At 42.7% G+C, this 16361-nt stretch overlaps 1 protein-coding gene across 1 annotated transcript in view; it reads right to left on the minus strand.

The window, feature by feature from the left end:
- The window catches only part of NUP210 (nucleoporin 210), a 307403-nt gene that overhangs the window by 192784 nt on the left and 98258 nt on the right, over nucleotides 1–16361 (minus strand). Inside the window, 3 exon segments of the mRNA XM_029600827.1 lie at nucleotides 2775–2915; nucleotides 4101–4207; nucleotides 4520–4588. Coding sequence (XP_029456687.1) covers nucleotides 2775–2915; nucleotides 4101–4207; nucleotides 4520–4588 — 317 coding nt within the window.

Here is a 16361-nt window from a genome sequence, read left to right on the forward strand (position 1 = left end):
GGCTGCGTACGAAAAGATTGATAAGATCTATAGGGTCTTCTGCCATATGATTGTCTACGGGTAGACCCCACATAACGACGTGTAGTCGAGTAAATAGGATTTGATGTTAGAGATTGTACTGCTAGAGCTTCCTCTTTTAATTTACTTACTGCTTCCTGGAACTTTTCTCCAAACAAGTTATCTCCCGTGCATGGGAGGTTCGTTAGTTTCACATGCAAGTCATCTCTTATGGAACTTGAACGTAACCATGCTAGTCTGCGGGCTGCAATAGCTGCTGCAGACGCTCTGGATGATGTTTCATGTGCTTCATAGATTGATCTCAATAGATGTCGAGAACATTCTTCCATATCATGAAGAGGCTGAGGTATTTGTTCCGCTACTGAGGAATGTATACCTTTCATAGCTTGCATACACTCATATAGATATTGCACCATGTAGAACTGATGTTGCATAATTCTTGCCGTTAACATTGAATTATGGTATATTTTCCTACCAAATTCATCTAAATATTTGTTGTCTTTCCCTGGGGGGAAAGTAGTGTGCAATTTTGTTTTCTTGAACCTTTGCAACGCCGACTCTACTACGACTGATGCGTGAGGCAATTGTGGTAGAGTGTATAGTGATGCTTTCTTCATACGAAATTTCATGTCTGTTTTCTTAGAAACAGCTGCAGTTGTATAAGGCGTTTCCCAGGATTTTTGTAATACGGAGTGTAGGATTTCTTGTGGTGGAAGAGATGTTGGTTCCACCTGAGTATCAAATATCTTTAGAAGTCCAAGAGTTTCCGCTCTAGGGTCTGCTTCTTTTTGGACCTCTAGGTGTAGAATTGTACCCATTTTTTCTATGAATTTTGGGTATGTAAGGTCTTCAGGAGGAGAATGTGGCTCCTGTAGTTGGTCCTGTGTGTCTGACAGACATCCCACCGATGATGATGGGGATGTTTGTATTGAAGGAGAATCAAAATATGTATCCTGTAGATGAGTAGGTGAGGTTGGTTGGTTTGTCCTGGGAGATGTTGGTGGTTCCGCCGACTGCTCTTCATTAGACTGTGCTTTATGTTTTATAGCATTGTCCTCAGAAGTATTAGATATTTTAAATGATGATTGAAGCGTCTCGTAAAATCCTGCTAGAGACTGCGACAATTGAAAAAATGCTTCTCTTGTATGAGAGGGCATTATCATACGATTGTCTTGTTGTTTTGGAATAATTGTTGGAGGTGACGTTGTAGGAACCTCTCTATCTCTCCGTGTCTTTTTGTCTGGAGTATTTTTGAGAACTTCTGAATCTGAAGAAGTGTTAGAGGAAAGAATTTGTACCGGTTTTTTTAATGAGCCGGTAGTAGATGGAACTTTATGAGATGATTTAGAAGTCGAAGGACTCATCTCCCATGTCGCACTCCTCTTTTTTAATCTTTTAGAATGGGAGTAATGTGAGTACTTATGATAGTCCTCAGATGAAGACTCCGTATCTGTGACTTCCGTCTCGGAAGAAGAGGTGTGTGAAGGGTATCGTTTTCGCTTCAACTTCCTCTTTAATTTTTGAGGCGAGTAATTTTTGTCTCTACGCCCAGATCTTGATGTATGCACTGAATTAGATTTATGCGCGGATATGTGTTTACGCGCAGATGTAGAGGTATGCGCAGGTATGCGCGTCTGTAGACTCATGCGCACTTGAATGTCTGTGCGCGGAAGTAGAATTGTGCGTGGTTGTAGTTTTATGCGCATGTTTCTTTGATTCCAAGCGCACAGGGTTTTTCGGCGCCGTGCGCATAAGTTTCTTTATAGTCGGCGCCATGCGCTCAAATGTTTTCGGCGCCGTGCGTGCAGGTATTTCCGGCGTCATGCGCGTAAGTGTTTCCGGCGCCATGCGCTCAAATGTCTTCGGCGCCGTGCGTACAGGTGTTTCTGGCGCCGTGCGCATAATTAGTCGGCACGGTAGTTTCCTCTGCGCCGTGCGCGCCGGAATCGCTAAGTTGTGCGCAGACTCTGACTTTGGCGCCGGTATATGCGCATTTGGCGCCGTAGGCGCAGAAGTCTTCAGCGCGAAGGAATCCTCCTCCGATGAGGTACGTTGCGGCTCTACAGGCACTGGGGATTTATTAGAACCCACTGGCCTTTGATTTTTTGCTTTCCTCTTACCTCCTATAGTGGAGGACTTAGGTTTAAACGGCAAAGATTTCTTTTTTGACGGAGCCGATGAAGTGAACGGGCCAGGCGAAGAATGAGCCTCTGACGGATCGCGGGAGGCAAAAAGTTCCTGAAGCCTATAGGCCCTCTGTTTCAATGCTCGTGGTGACATTTTGAGCAAAACTCACAATTCTCTGTATGGTGATGCGGCCCGAGACATTGATAACAGCGATCATGTCCATCCGTTACCAACATCCGTTTTCCACAGACACAGGGTTTAAACCCGGGTTTGGACATTTTATTTCTGTTTTTAAGCTGAGGAGAATAACAGCTCCGCGTGCGTTCCCGCTCGCGGAAAAAACAGACTGAGGAGAGTCCGTTACTTTCCTGCGCAGGAACATATGCGCAGCCGCAGAGAGCAAAGCTCTGTTCTCTGCTTTGACAAGCTCCGCCTCCCGGGCCTGATTGACAGATCCCCATGACAGCATGGCTAATTCAGCCCTGCTATCGACGGGAAAAAATTGTACCACAGAATATAATTTTAAAAAGCCCTAGAGTTCATTATAATAAAGCTATGGAACAACTTTCTATTTTTTTTGACAAGCATACAAATGGCAAGTAGAATGTTTCATATTATAAATGACTTACTTGATCTACCATAGATGTTAAAGCTGCATCGATGACAGTTTGGCCCTTCTTCACAGCTTTTACATGATGATAGGAGCCATTAAGAGACGATTCTAGAACCTGAAAGAACTCTCTGGGCAGCTCTGTCTGAATCCTGATATTCTAAAAATAGAATATTCATGTTAACAAGCAACTATCATCATTAAATCACCAATGCAATAGAAAATTGGTTTTAGTTTTTCTATCTTAAACTTACAAAGTGTAAATATCAAAGAATAGCATTTTAATGCTATTTTTGAGACTGATGTAATAAATTAATGCAATTACAACAAAATTCTATTTACATGATTAAATCTACTGACATACCCACATGAATAATGGGTATGTAATATTGAATAAGATATTGCCTCTCTACCACTAAATTTTCTGCATAACATATTAACTCAAATTGCAGCATACTTTAGAAACAATTGCACTTACGAAAAGGATTTACTGATTTTACAGCAACTATATTAGCAAAATTTAAAATTACCTAACAAAACAAAGTCATTTTCCATGGGTAAAATAGTGCCTTACCTGAGAAAATGGATTTCTTGAGAACCGTCCACCTTATATGAAGGTAAAAGTAGAAGCAAGTCCACTATGCTCCTATTTTTATCTTCAGTAGCGGGAGATGTTGCCAGGGGCCAGGTTCAAAACTACTTTTGAATAAATTACCCACGCAAAATACCAAGTATAGATGTGTACAAAGTAGCCACACACTTTGCAGTTATGCAGCCAGTCTGAAAATTACCCCTTTAATTGTAAGATAAAGTGAACACAAAGACAATTCCCAGTTTACCAACATCACCAACATTCCTTTAAAAAAAAGAAAAAAAAAAAGACTTGGCCAGGCAGCTCGATGGCAATGATGTGCACTGCCATGTAGAAGGTTTAATTCTTGGGTCCAGCTCCTGCTCCCCTAACTGGCTGGGGATGCTATAGAGCACCTAAAGAGGAAGGAGTCTCAGCCATCACTCAGTGGCGATACCTACTCTCTGGTTTTGGGGTTCATATGTACCAAGTTCTGGAGGAAGGGAACCGTGGGCTATGGTCCCTGGCCAAGGACTGTTGCTACTATAACTGGGCTAAGACGAAAGGATTACAGAACTGGAAGAAAACAGAGTTTTCAGACAAAGACTCATGGTGCCATAGTCCCAACGGAGGCAAGTTCCGTACGAGCAGAAAGCCCATAGAAGCAGGAGGAAATTTCTGCCCCTCTTCCCTAAATAAAAGGAATTAAAGAAAGACACATTCACGTCTCAAACCTAAACTTAACTATTATATCATGTATCAAAATCCACCTACATCAGATAAGTAAACCTTGTTACTTGATTTATCAAATACTTCTATTGTGATGTCATAAAGTCTGCCAGTTTCTAGAACCCATCTGTCACCAGGATATATTGTAAAACCTGAAAAACATAAGAAAAGAGAATAAGGTGGTTTAATCACCTTTTATTTAATAAATTCATTTTAGACACAGATCTGGATGAGAATTTTCTCCCACTAGACTATAATATAAAATGCTGTACATTAAATAACATTTTATTTAAACTTTGAATTAATTAAATTTTAAGATTCCGTGTAAATGTCACTATAAAGCAAAGTTAGTATAATTAGTAGCATATAACATATAGTCTATAATTTCAACTATTTGTCCAATTTTAATTGTGATGTAATGCACATAAAATTCCTGTTTCAATGGAGAACATGACTAGACTAACCTAAGTATCCAGGTTCTACAACATAGATTGTGCTGTTTGGTAATCTTGAGGCACCTTGCATACGAATACCTGAAATCTCAGTCAAGGGAAAAATGCCCAAAAATCGAGAGTTAGTAAAATGGAACAACTTTCCTATTGATAATATATCTATTTTCTAACACCCCTGAGTAACAAAGCTACCAGTGAATTATATGAACCCTCCCCTCACCAGTAAGCAACAATTAAGTATTCCATTGTGCTACATTTGAACAATCCTTAATATATAAAGATGTAAACTGAACTCCTAATGTACCTCTTTCAGGGTGCATTAGTTTTGACTATGCCAATAATGCTTGTAGAATGTCAACCACCAAATCATTGTAGTTTGTTGATTTTTGGAATACCTATTAGTTTCATTGATGTTGTGACTAAAATAATTTATTACTATAATATTATATGGCCTATCCAATAAACTTTAATGTGTACAGTAAGGCCCCCTTGTGCATACTAAAAATAATGTGCATGTTAAAGAGGACTGAAAAGAATGTTAGCTTCAGCATGTTCTATACACATGAATGGTTACCAAGCTCATGCTAAATAGCATGGTATGTTCACCCTCCACTCTTTTTAATGAATACTCAGTAAATGCTCACTGAGGTTGGATTCAGTGGTATAAAAGTGAGCGGGAGTTGAGAACTAATTTGAAATCAGTTTCAGTTGTCTTCAGTGAAAGCATTTAAATAAGTTTGCCTTCAGAATAGGGCTCTCTACAGCAACTCGAAAATAATGGACTTAACTGCCAAGTGCCTTGAGAGAAGAGAAAGATATGCTGAAATATTGGAAAGGGCTGAAAACCTCCAGTACTCATGAGTCAGATTAAGGCAGGATTGGAGCAGGGCTGATAAGGAAGGTAGTAGCAGGTATATCTGAGATTGGGAGTGTATTATTTAGTTTTTCTATTTTATTAATTTTTTAAGTTAATGTTTTTAAATTGTTTTAAATGTATGTTTTTCTATGTTCGATGACTTAACATTGCTTTAAGTGTTTTTAAATCTGAAAGAGCAATCAAGAAATGCTATCAAATAAATAAATAAATAGTTGTTATCTTGATATGAGCCTATTATTTATTAAGGACAAGCAAAATAGCAAGAGTAATAGAGATGTGCTTCGGGAAAAAGTTTTGTGTCGAGCTTCATTTCGGGGCCCCCTCATGGGAATTTCATTTTTCCCGCGGCTCGAGGTTTTTTGTTTCAGGGGCCCCGATTTTCGGGTTAGTGCACACTAACCTGGCAGAGTTAGCGCGCGCTAACTTGAAAATGAATTTTTTTCTGAAATTTCAGAAAAAATTCATTTTTCGGTTCTCCTAAACCATTCCGAATTAGGCAATTTCATTGAAATTTCCTAATTTGGGAAAAACTATTGCACATCCCTAATGAGTATGCTCAGTTCTCCTTCCTTTTTGGTTTCTCCTGCTGGCTTCCAAGAGGTGGTAATTAATTAAGCCTGGTACATAGGGCTTGTTTTAGTACATTCTTAAGATGTCAAAGAACTACTACACTCCAGGTGAGCTGGTCAAAGGAGAATTCCAGGACAGCAGAAAACTGACATGTCTGCATGTTCAGAGCCCTCTGTTTTGTGCGTCAGTAAGGATCTTCAAAGAGCAGTGTCAAAGGACATGGTTGGGGGCAGAAAAGAACATGCAAGCGAGGGAGGAGGCTGGTCACTCTGACTCAGAAGAACACAGGCATTTGGATCACAATCCCCACCCTCCCTAGAACTACTCTGTAGTGTAGGCACTGCAATGACAATACCACAGTCTGCTATTGCCTTTAAAGTTATGGGCAGCTCCAAAAACCTTTTGAAGCTCAGACTGCTCTTTAGCCTCAAGCTTCTAAATGCCTACAGGTGTCTTTGGCTATATTAGCAATCTCAGTCACAGCAAAGACCTTTGTCCTCTGGGAACCTACTGCTTAGAAACACATTTGCTTTGTCTATAGCAGTGTTTCCCAATCTTTTCACATTCAAGGTACACCTGCTTTAACAAAAGTGTTGTTTGGCACACCAGCCTCCATGGAGCAGGCAGGGAGGACATGGAGAGGACTAATGGCCCAAAGAAGAGCTCAGGAAATAATCGGGCCGATTCAGTAAAATCCACGGGAGAGCGGGCGAATGCCTGTGCGCGTAATTCAGTATTTAAATGAGGCCCGGTGGTAGAAACAGGCAAAAGGAGGTGCTAGGGACACTAGCGCGTCCCTAGCGCTTCCTTTTGGCCCGGAGCGGCGGCTGTCAACAGGTTTGACAGCCGACGCTCAATTTTGCCGGCGTCGGTTCTCGAGCCCGCAGACAGCCACGGGCTTGGAAAACCGGACGCCGGCAAAATTGAGCATCAGGTTTTCGACCCGACCACCACCTTCAAATTTTTTTTTTTTTTTTTTTTTTCACTTTTTTTACCCTTCGGGACCTCCGACTTAATATCGCCATGATATTAAGTTGGAGGGTGCACAGAAAAGCAGTTTTTACTGCTTTTCTGTGCACTTTCCCAGTGCCCGAAAGTAAAATATGCGGCTTGGCTGCACATTTTACTTACTGAATCGCACACCAATACCTAATAGGGCCATCAACATGCATTTGCTTGTTGAGGGCGCTATTAGGTTTGGCGGGTTGGACGCGCGTTTTCCGCCCCTTACTGAATAAGGGGTAAGGGAAAACGCGCGTCCAATGACAGGTTAACAGTGCGCTCGGAGCGCACTGTACTGTATCAGCCTGAATGAAAGCCCCACCAGTCTCTGTGCCAAATTTTAAAACAAAAGGGAGAGAGCTGCTGGAGACACACATAAGCCCATCATGATGGACCAGCTCCCTCTATAAACAAGAGCAGGAGAAGGGAGAAGTTGACCTGGTGCAGGCAGTTGCTCAGTTATTTACCCTGGCTGTTGTATGTGGCTGTTGGAGCTCCTCCACTACTACTGCTCTCAAAAGAGTAAGTCACATCTCTCCCCATTTCATTCAGCTTGGGGATAGCTTAGAGGCTAGGATGATACAAAGGAGGAGGCTCAGGAAGGGAAATAAGAAGAGGTGCTGTGTGCAATGTGCGTGCATCACAAAGCTTTCTTTTCCTTGCATGTTGCTCATTAATTTCTATGCTTCGGGGGCTCATGATAGCACATGTTCTAAAAGAGGAGTTCTTACATATTTAAGAGCCACTACTGGTGACATGTTGCTATGTTATGCTGAGAGCAGAATCCAGGCAATGGTGATTTTTCCATGGCACACCTGATCAGGTCTGAAAGCACATTGGCTGGGAAACACTGGTCTACAAAACCATGGATTTGTTTTGAAGAGCTCAAGTGGTGTCAATGAGTCTCTTCTCACCTACCTCTCTTCTTTTGTCCTCTTCTCCCTCTCCTCCAAATCACTCCTGTCTAGATGGTGCCTTGTAAACCTTTTTATTTATTTATTTATTTTGAATATTTGGCAGTTGGGGGGAGGAAGGAAGGACTGGGTGACCCAGTGGTTGTCATGAACAGATACTTAAATGCTAACATAGGATGAGTGGGAGGAAAGAACAGCCTGCCAGACAAACCCAGCTGCTAATTTTTCTGCTCTCTCTTCACTTTTTTGCAACTAAGGATTCATTATGCTTATCTCAAGTATTGATCACAGAAAATCATCTGCTTGCTTCCAATGTTAAGGTTCAGCTAAGTTGCTCTCTTTCAAGCTCGAGTATCCACCATTTGCAACCTCAAATTATTCCTCCTATAATAATTATTGTATTTTATTAATATTTGATTGTATTTGTTATACTAGAATGTATTATTTATTCTATCATAATTATTTATTGAATTACCTTATTTGTAAACAGCTTTGGTTATTACTTTAATCAAGATGGGCAATATATAAATGTAAATTAACATTAATAATGGATGCAACCATGTAACTAGCAAATATTTTTTGATTTTTTTGGCCAGTGGAAAATATTTACCATCTTCATCTCTGACATGCCTTCTTACAGTATATCTGTTGTGTGTTGCAAGAAACCTTTCAGAGATTGGAAGTGCAACACTCAAGCTAATTCCTTCACACCTTTCAAAGGAATGTGTTTACAGACATGCATCCTCCTTTCAACAAAGAGCAATACACACAACATTTGAAATGAAAAGTTAACCTGGCATACAGAGGTTTTTCTTCTGTTCAGTTAAATCACATAGAAGAGCTCTAGTAAGGTGAAAAGCTGACAAAGTAGTTTATGGTATGTATGGGTAGGAAATAGATCTGGGCAATAAAACAGATAAAACTCTGATACTATGCTACAGGACAAGAGACACTGAAAAACAGGTTTGTTTAGCTCTGACAATTCTGTTATCCATGCAGTTTTTCAGAGACACGGGGACACAGAGCCAGAGGATTAAACATGAGTTACAGATTGAAATGTGTGAAGGCTCCCCTCAGATGAGGCTCGTGCAGTGTCTGCCACAACAGTACAATTCCGCTTATGAAGGTTCCAGTAAGTGGTGTACCCAGCAGCTCAAAATTTATTGCATTTTGGGGATTTATACTGGCTGTCAGCTAAGTACTATGTCACCTTCAAAATAATGTGATGAATCTAGGAAACTGCCATCAACTGTCATCCTATCTCAGGAGCCTCCCCGGGTTTGTGGCTCTTCTGTTCTCTCCCCCCTCACATCCCCTTCATTTATATTTGCTGCCAAAGGGGGTGCTCACTGTCCTTTTGACACATCTGCATCAAGGGTAGATTTGTGGAGTTAGCCTCATTCAAAGGTTGGGCAGCTTAATGCACACTGTTCATGTAGTCTCTCATATCCTAGCTAGTATATCTGCTTTACTCAGCCGGACTATCTTGGAGGCTTCTCCAATTCAAAAATTCACATTTTACCACTTTTTGGCTCAGGACCAGATTTAAGATTTTAGCCCCACAGACAAAACTGGAAAGCAGGGGAAAGTGCCCCATAGATCAGAGAGCATGGGGAAGGAAGGGGGGAAAAGAAAGCTACATTAGCACCCCCTTCAAGAGGTGCTAAGGCACAGCTCTAACGCAAACAGCAGCAGGTTATTCTTTTGACTTGGGTATTTTGTGACTTGGACAGTATATCTAAATCTAGATCTGCCTTGACTATAAACTCACAACCAGGCCGATGCAATAAGAAGCGTATTAAAACAGGTGCTTGTATTGAGCGCCCATTTTCCTAACATGTGCACAGCCATCTCTCCTGGGTGCCCGATGCTATATTTTAATGAGATGCTGCATTAAAAAGGATGAGTTAGGGAAGATATATGCGTCCCTAGCACTCAAATGTATCGGGTGCCCAGGAGACATGGCTGTGCACCCACAATTGCAATAGGCGCTCAATACGAGCGTCTTTTTTTTTTACCCTGCTTCAGGTCACTTTCTGGACGCCAAATATACATGTACAATAGCAAGGGGCGAAATCGGCCTAAAGTGTGTCTGCTGTGCGTGCATATTATGCATCCAGGATTTTGTTTTCATCAAGCCGTTACATTATACCTTTATTCTTAAACATGGCAAGCAGTAGGTGTTTAAGAATAAAGGTAGGAACTACTCAGGACTGAGAAATTACTACTTACCTGATAATTTCCTTTTCTCTAGTAAAGACAGGTTAATCCATGTCCAGTGGGCTATGCACCTCTACCAGCAGATGGAGATGTAGCAAAGCTAATGTCATGGGTATATATACCCCAGCACAGACATCAGCCCATCAGGATTCTCTGCAAAAGAGGCAATGGGAAACAATGACTTCAGACAAAGAGGGTAACATTACTAATCTAGAACATAAACTGACACTTACCAGTTATCGTAATCACAAATTGAGAGAGTACGGACTCCCTACTCTTCACATCACAACATACATAGGGAACCCTATGAGTTCTTTTTTTTAATATAGCATTAACAGTCACAATTTACTGTAATCTTATAACAATCTTGTTGTTATCAATATTACTAGTTAATAACAGCTATTAACAATACATACAGATCATTTTTTATCATTTTATTAATTACATCCATTAATGTTTATAATAGCCATACAGTAATACAAAGACATGTGCAACCTGATGTGCATAAATATCCAAACTTATTTAGCAGCAGTATATTCACATCTAAAATCCTATACCCCACTACCTTCACTCATCCACATACACTCCCCACCCATTAAAACCCATCTATTTCATTTTATTAGTTCACCATACATTATTAACATAAAGTGCTTAACATAAATTGTTATTGAACCCTAAAGGAACTCTTTCCACGGGAGCAGTTCACAACGTCCCAACAGGGATCCCCGTTTCGCCGCAGCTTCCTCAGGGGACAAATCACTCCCACTTCATCCGGAGACAACAAGGCCCTCCAGCCTTCCACCCTCCAGAATATTGCACCTTCACACAAATTAATAACAGATGTTACCTTTCATTACAATACAATCCCATATACCACCCCCCTTCTCACCCCCTGCCGCTACTATATTTCACCTAAAACGCACTTCCTCCACAAATTCAATCACCGGCACCGTTGCACACCCTTTCGGCAAGATCAACACCTACAATATACGAAAAACAGCATAAAACCAACCCTTAACACAAATATCCGCTCACACGTTACTAAAGAATTTTTTACACCCACCTCAAATACGTCTTCAGCATTTACTAGCTTATTCTGGTTACTCCACTTATCAAACAATCCGCTTTATGGGGTGGATTTTAAGAGCCCTGCTCGCGTAAATCCGCCCGGATTTACGCGAGCAGGGCCTTGCGCGCCGGTGCGCCTATGTTCCATAGGCCTACCGGCGCGCGCAGAGCCCCGGGACTCGCGTAAGTCCCGGGGTTTTTTGAGGGGGGCGTGTCGGGGGCGTGGCCGATCGGCGCGGCGTTTTCGGGGCGGGATGCGGCATTTCGGGGGCGGGCCCGGGGGCATGGTTTCGGCACGGGGCGGTCCGGGGGCGTGGCCGCGCCCTCAGGAACTGCCCCCAGGTCCCGTCTCGGCGCGCTAGAGGCCCGCGGGGATTTACTTCTCCCTCCGGGAGGCGTAAATCCCCCGACAAAGGTAAGGGGGGGGGTCTAGATAGGGCCGGGGGGGTGGGCTTAGATAGAGGAAGGGAGGGGAAGGTGAGGGGAGGGCGAAAGCAAGTTCCCTCCGAGGCCGCTCCGATTTCGGAGCGGCCTTGGAGGGAACGGCGGCAGGCTGCGCAGCTCGGCGCGCGCCAGCTACACGAAATAGGCAGCCTTGCACGCGCCGATCCAGGATTTTAGCGGATACGCGCGGATCTACTGAAATCCAGCGTACTTTTGTTTGCGCCTGATGCGCCAACAAAAGTACGCTAAGGCGCGCTTTGTGAAAATCTACCCCTGTGTGTGCCTATAACAAAGCACACAATAAAACTAATCTTTTCAAAATAACAACACTCAAGCTGACCAATCTACTTCCCTCCATCCTTACCTCACATTCAATTTAGCAGGCGCTGAGAGAATTTCTCAATAATAAACGCACAGCAGACCAGTAACGCCGTCAACCGTCTTAACAACCACCAGCTCTTTCTCAAAGTGCAGTGAACCACATGCAGTGAACCGCATTGGGCATGAGTATATATTGTGGGAGAATTAGAATATAGACATCGTGTGGAGAGATTGCGTTTTGATGTGAATATTTTTTGCATGAATGTTGATGTATGGTAGATCGTTTAGCCTGTGATCACAGTGTATACATATGGCTTTGAACATAAAGGTTTATTTTTTTGACGAGAATGCCATTGTTTACAATTTGTGTTGCAGGACGTCATCTACAAGGCTTACAGTGATTGGTTGTGGTGTATGTGTGACTTCATTGGTTGTTATGAAATCGTATGTTTTTGTGAATATCGTTTGATATGATTGGTGACATTGTGTGCAGGGTTGGTTGAATCTGTTTCGAATGTTTATGTATGGTAGATCGTTTAGCTTGTGATCACAATGTATACATATGGCTCTGAACATAAAGGCTTATTTTGTAATGAGAATGTTATTGTTTACAATTTGTTGCAGGATGTCATCTGCAGGGCTTGCGGTCATTGGTTGTGTTGTATGTGTGATTTCATTGGTTGTTGTGAAACCACATGGTTTTTTGAGTATCGTCTGATATGATTGGGTATATTGTGTGCAGAGTCGGTTGAATTTGTTTCGGGTGTGGTTGAGTGAGAGGGGTTTATAGATGGCGTTTCAGCCCATGTGGTTCACTGCACTTTGAGAAAGAGCTGGTGGTTGTTAAGACGGTTGACGGCGTTACGGGTCTGCTGTGCGTTTATTATTGAGAAATTCTCTCGGCGCCTGCTAAATTGAATGTGAGGTAAGGATGGAGGGAAGTAGATTGGTCAGCTTGAGTGTTATTTTGAAAAGATTCGTTTTATTGTGTGCTTTGTTATAGGCACACATAAAGCGGATTGTTTGATAAGTGGAGTAACCAGAATAAGCTAGTAAATGCTGAAGACGTATTTGAGGTGTGTGTAAAAAATTCTTTAGTAACGTGTGAGCTGATATTTGAGTTAAGGGTTGGTTTTATGCTGTTTTTCTTATATTGTAGGTGGTGATCTTGCCGAAAGGGTGTGCAACGGTGCCGGTGATTGAATTTGTGGAGGAAGTGCGTTTTAGGTGAAATATAGTAGCGGCAGGGGTTGAGAAGGGGGGTGGTATATGGGATTGTATTGTAATGAAAGGTAACATCTGTTATTAATTTGTGTGAAGGTGCAATATTCTGGAGGGTGGAAGGCCAGAGGGCCTCGTTGTCTCCGGATGAAGTGGGAGTGATTTGTCCCCTGAGGAACCTGCAGCGAAACGGGGATCCCTGTTTGGACGTTGTGAACTGCTCCCGTGGAAAGAGTTCCTTTAGGGTTCAATAACAATTTATGTTAAGCACTTTATGTTAATAATGTATGGTGAACTAATAAAATGAAATAGATGGGTTTTAATGGGTGGGGAGTGTATGTGGATGAGTGAATGTAGTGGGGTATATGATTTTAGATGTGAATAAACTGCTGCTAATTAAGTTTGGATATTTATGTACATCAGGTTGCACATGTCTTTGTATTTCTGTATGGCTATTATAAACATTAATGGATGTAATTAATAAAATGATAAAAAATGATCTGTATGTATTGTGTTAATAGCTGTTATTAACTAGTAATATTGATAACAACAAGATTGTTATAAGATTACAGTAAATTGTGAGTGTTAATGCTATATTAAAAAAAAGAACTCATAGGGTTCCCTATGTATGTTGTGACTTACCAGTTATCCCCAGACATGCAGCCACTCAGGAGGACCATAGAACCATAAACTGGCAGCCAAGGGTGGGAAGGTGGATTAACCTGTCTTCACTAAAGAAAGAGAAGTCATCAGGTAAGTTGTAATTTATCATTTCTCAGCATTCAGAAAGGTTAATCTACGACCAGTGGGATGTACCAAAGCTACTCCTGACCAGGGCGGGAGGCTGCCCATGGTCCAAGCAACACTGCACGCACAGAGAATGTCAACCCAAGCCTGCACATCTAGGCAGTAACACCTGGAAAAAGTGTGTAAAGGAAGAGCATGTTGCAGCTCAGCATATCTCGATGGAAGACAACAATCGAAGCTCCGCCCATGACACTGCCTGAACCCTATTAGAATGAGCCCTAACCTGTTTAGATTATGGTTACCCAGGATCCGCATACACGGCTGTGAAAACCTCCTTAACTCAATCGTCTAATGTAGCCCATGAGGCCAACTAACCCTGGCACATCAGATGCCTCTTGCCATCCAAGGTCTGCAACAGACAACATTCATCCACATCTCTCTCCTTGTCCAGCACTGGCAGGGAAATAAATTGGTTCAAATGAAAATCCAAAATCACTTTTGGCAAAAAAGGACAGAACAGTCTGAAGCTGGACCGCCCTCGGAGTTATCCGCAGGAATGGCTCCTGGCAAGAAAGAGCCCACAGCTCAGACGTGAAGCAGCATAACAAAACAACGCAGGAAACACCGTCTTCAAGAAATTAACCTTAAGGAGAGGCTACGCAGAGGTCGAAAAATGAAATTTGCCCAAATCCTAGAACCATAAGGGCGCCGGCAACTGCAAGGGAGAACGAAGAAACTTCACTCCCTACAAAACTGGGCCACATCTGGATGAGCCTACAAGGGGCCGCCATTACCTGACCCTTGAAACAGGCAAGAGCTTCCACCTGCACCTTCAAGAATTTAAGGACCAAGCCCTTAAGTGACCCACCTTGTAAGAATTCTGAAATGAGCGGGATCTTAACTGAATGAGGAAGCACACTTTGTTCCTCACACCAAGCCTCACTCTCCAACCCAAGCAAAAGCTAAAAACAGAGCCTTTCAAGGGCCATATCATAAGACAAAACTGAGACGGATCTACACGAAGACTAGGTCCCTGTCATAGCAAGTCACTGTGGACCGGTAACCGGGATGGAGAGTCCACCAGGAGCCTCCACAGATCTGCATACCACAGCCTCCTGGGCCAACCTGGAGTCACCAGAAGCATCAGCCCCGTGTGTCTTTCAGTTTTCCGAATCACTCTGCCTAACATGGGTCATGGGGAAAAGCATACTGAAGCTTGGTTTATGGCCACTCTTGCTCAATAGCATCGATGTCCAAGAACTTCAGATCTCCCCCACGCCTGAAAAAAGGGGGAGAAACCTTCATATTGTGCAATGTTGCCAGCAAATCTAGAAACAGTAGGCCCCAGTGGCCCACTATGAGCTGGAACACTTCATCCTACAATTCCCATTTTTATGGATCCAGACTGCTGAGAAAATAGATTCTTACATTGTCATTTCCATCAATGTGGGAGGCAGAGATCTCCTGAAGTTGTACTTCCAACCATTCCAAGAGCTGGACTATTTTCTGTGACACTTGCTAGCTCTTGGTGCCTTCCTGGCAATTAATGTAAGCCACCATTGTCGCATTGTCTGACATTACTCGGAGCACTTAACCCTGCAAGCAGTCAACGAACTGCAAGTATGCCAACCGAATGGCACATACTTCCAGTTGATTAATGCTTCAAAGAGACTCCTCTGCACTCCAGTGCCCCTGCACCATCAACTCCTAACAGTGAGCCCCCAACCCTGGAGGCTCGCATCCATTGTGAGTACCAGTTAGTCTGGTATTTGTAGGGAATCATCCTTCCTTAGATCTGCTTTCAACCACCACTGCATTTGGTTGCTAATCTCCACCAGAAACTGAAGCCATATCGAGAAGTCTTGAGACTGTGGACTCCATCGTGCAAGCAGTGTGCGCTGAGGAGTATGCATATGCAGAGCACTTCTACGGTGGCTGTCATCAACCGAGCACCTGCAGGTACAACCATATCACCAGGCGAATTGCTTCTGTCAGTAGCTGCACCTGTGCTATCAGTTTCTGAATGTGACCCCCAGCAGGAACATCCTGCCGTGCTTTGTGTTGAGAAAATGAACACCGAGACATTCCAGCATCTGAGATGGCTGTACATTGCTCTTGGTAACGTTCACTACCTTGCGCAAGGCCTGAAGACTCTCTTCCATGTTCTTGGCCCAAATTAGCCAAGTGTCTAGGTTTGGGTGGACCAGGATGCTATCTTGTCTCGACATTGCCGTTACCACCACCAGCACCTTGGAGAAGGCTCTGGGCATGGTGACCAAACAAAAAAGTAGCGCTCAAAACTGATAATGTCACCCTAAAACAGCAAACTGCAGAAACCATCGGATTTTGGTAATTGGGAAATTAAAGATATGCCTCTGACAATCCAGAGACCTAAGAAACTCCCCTGACTGTACTGCCACCATCACTGAGTGTAAGGTTTCCATGTGTAAATGAACCATTCACAATGACA

Source organism: Rhinatrema bivittatum, chromosome 4 (assembly GCF_901001135.1).
Source record: "Rhinatrema bivittatum chromosome 4, aRhiBiv1.1, whole genome shotgun sequence".
Lineage (NCBI taxonomy): Eukaryota > Metazoa > Chordata > Amphibia > Gymnophiona > Rhinatrematidae > Rhinatrema > Rhinatrema bivittatum.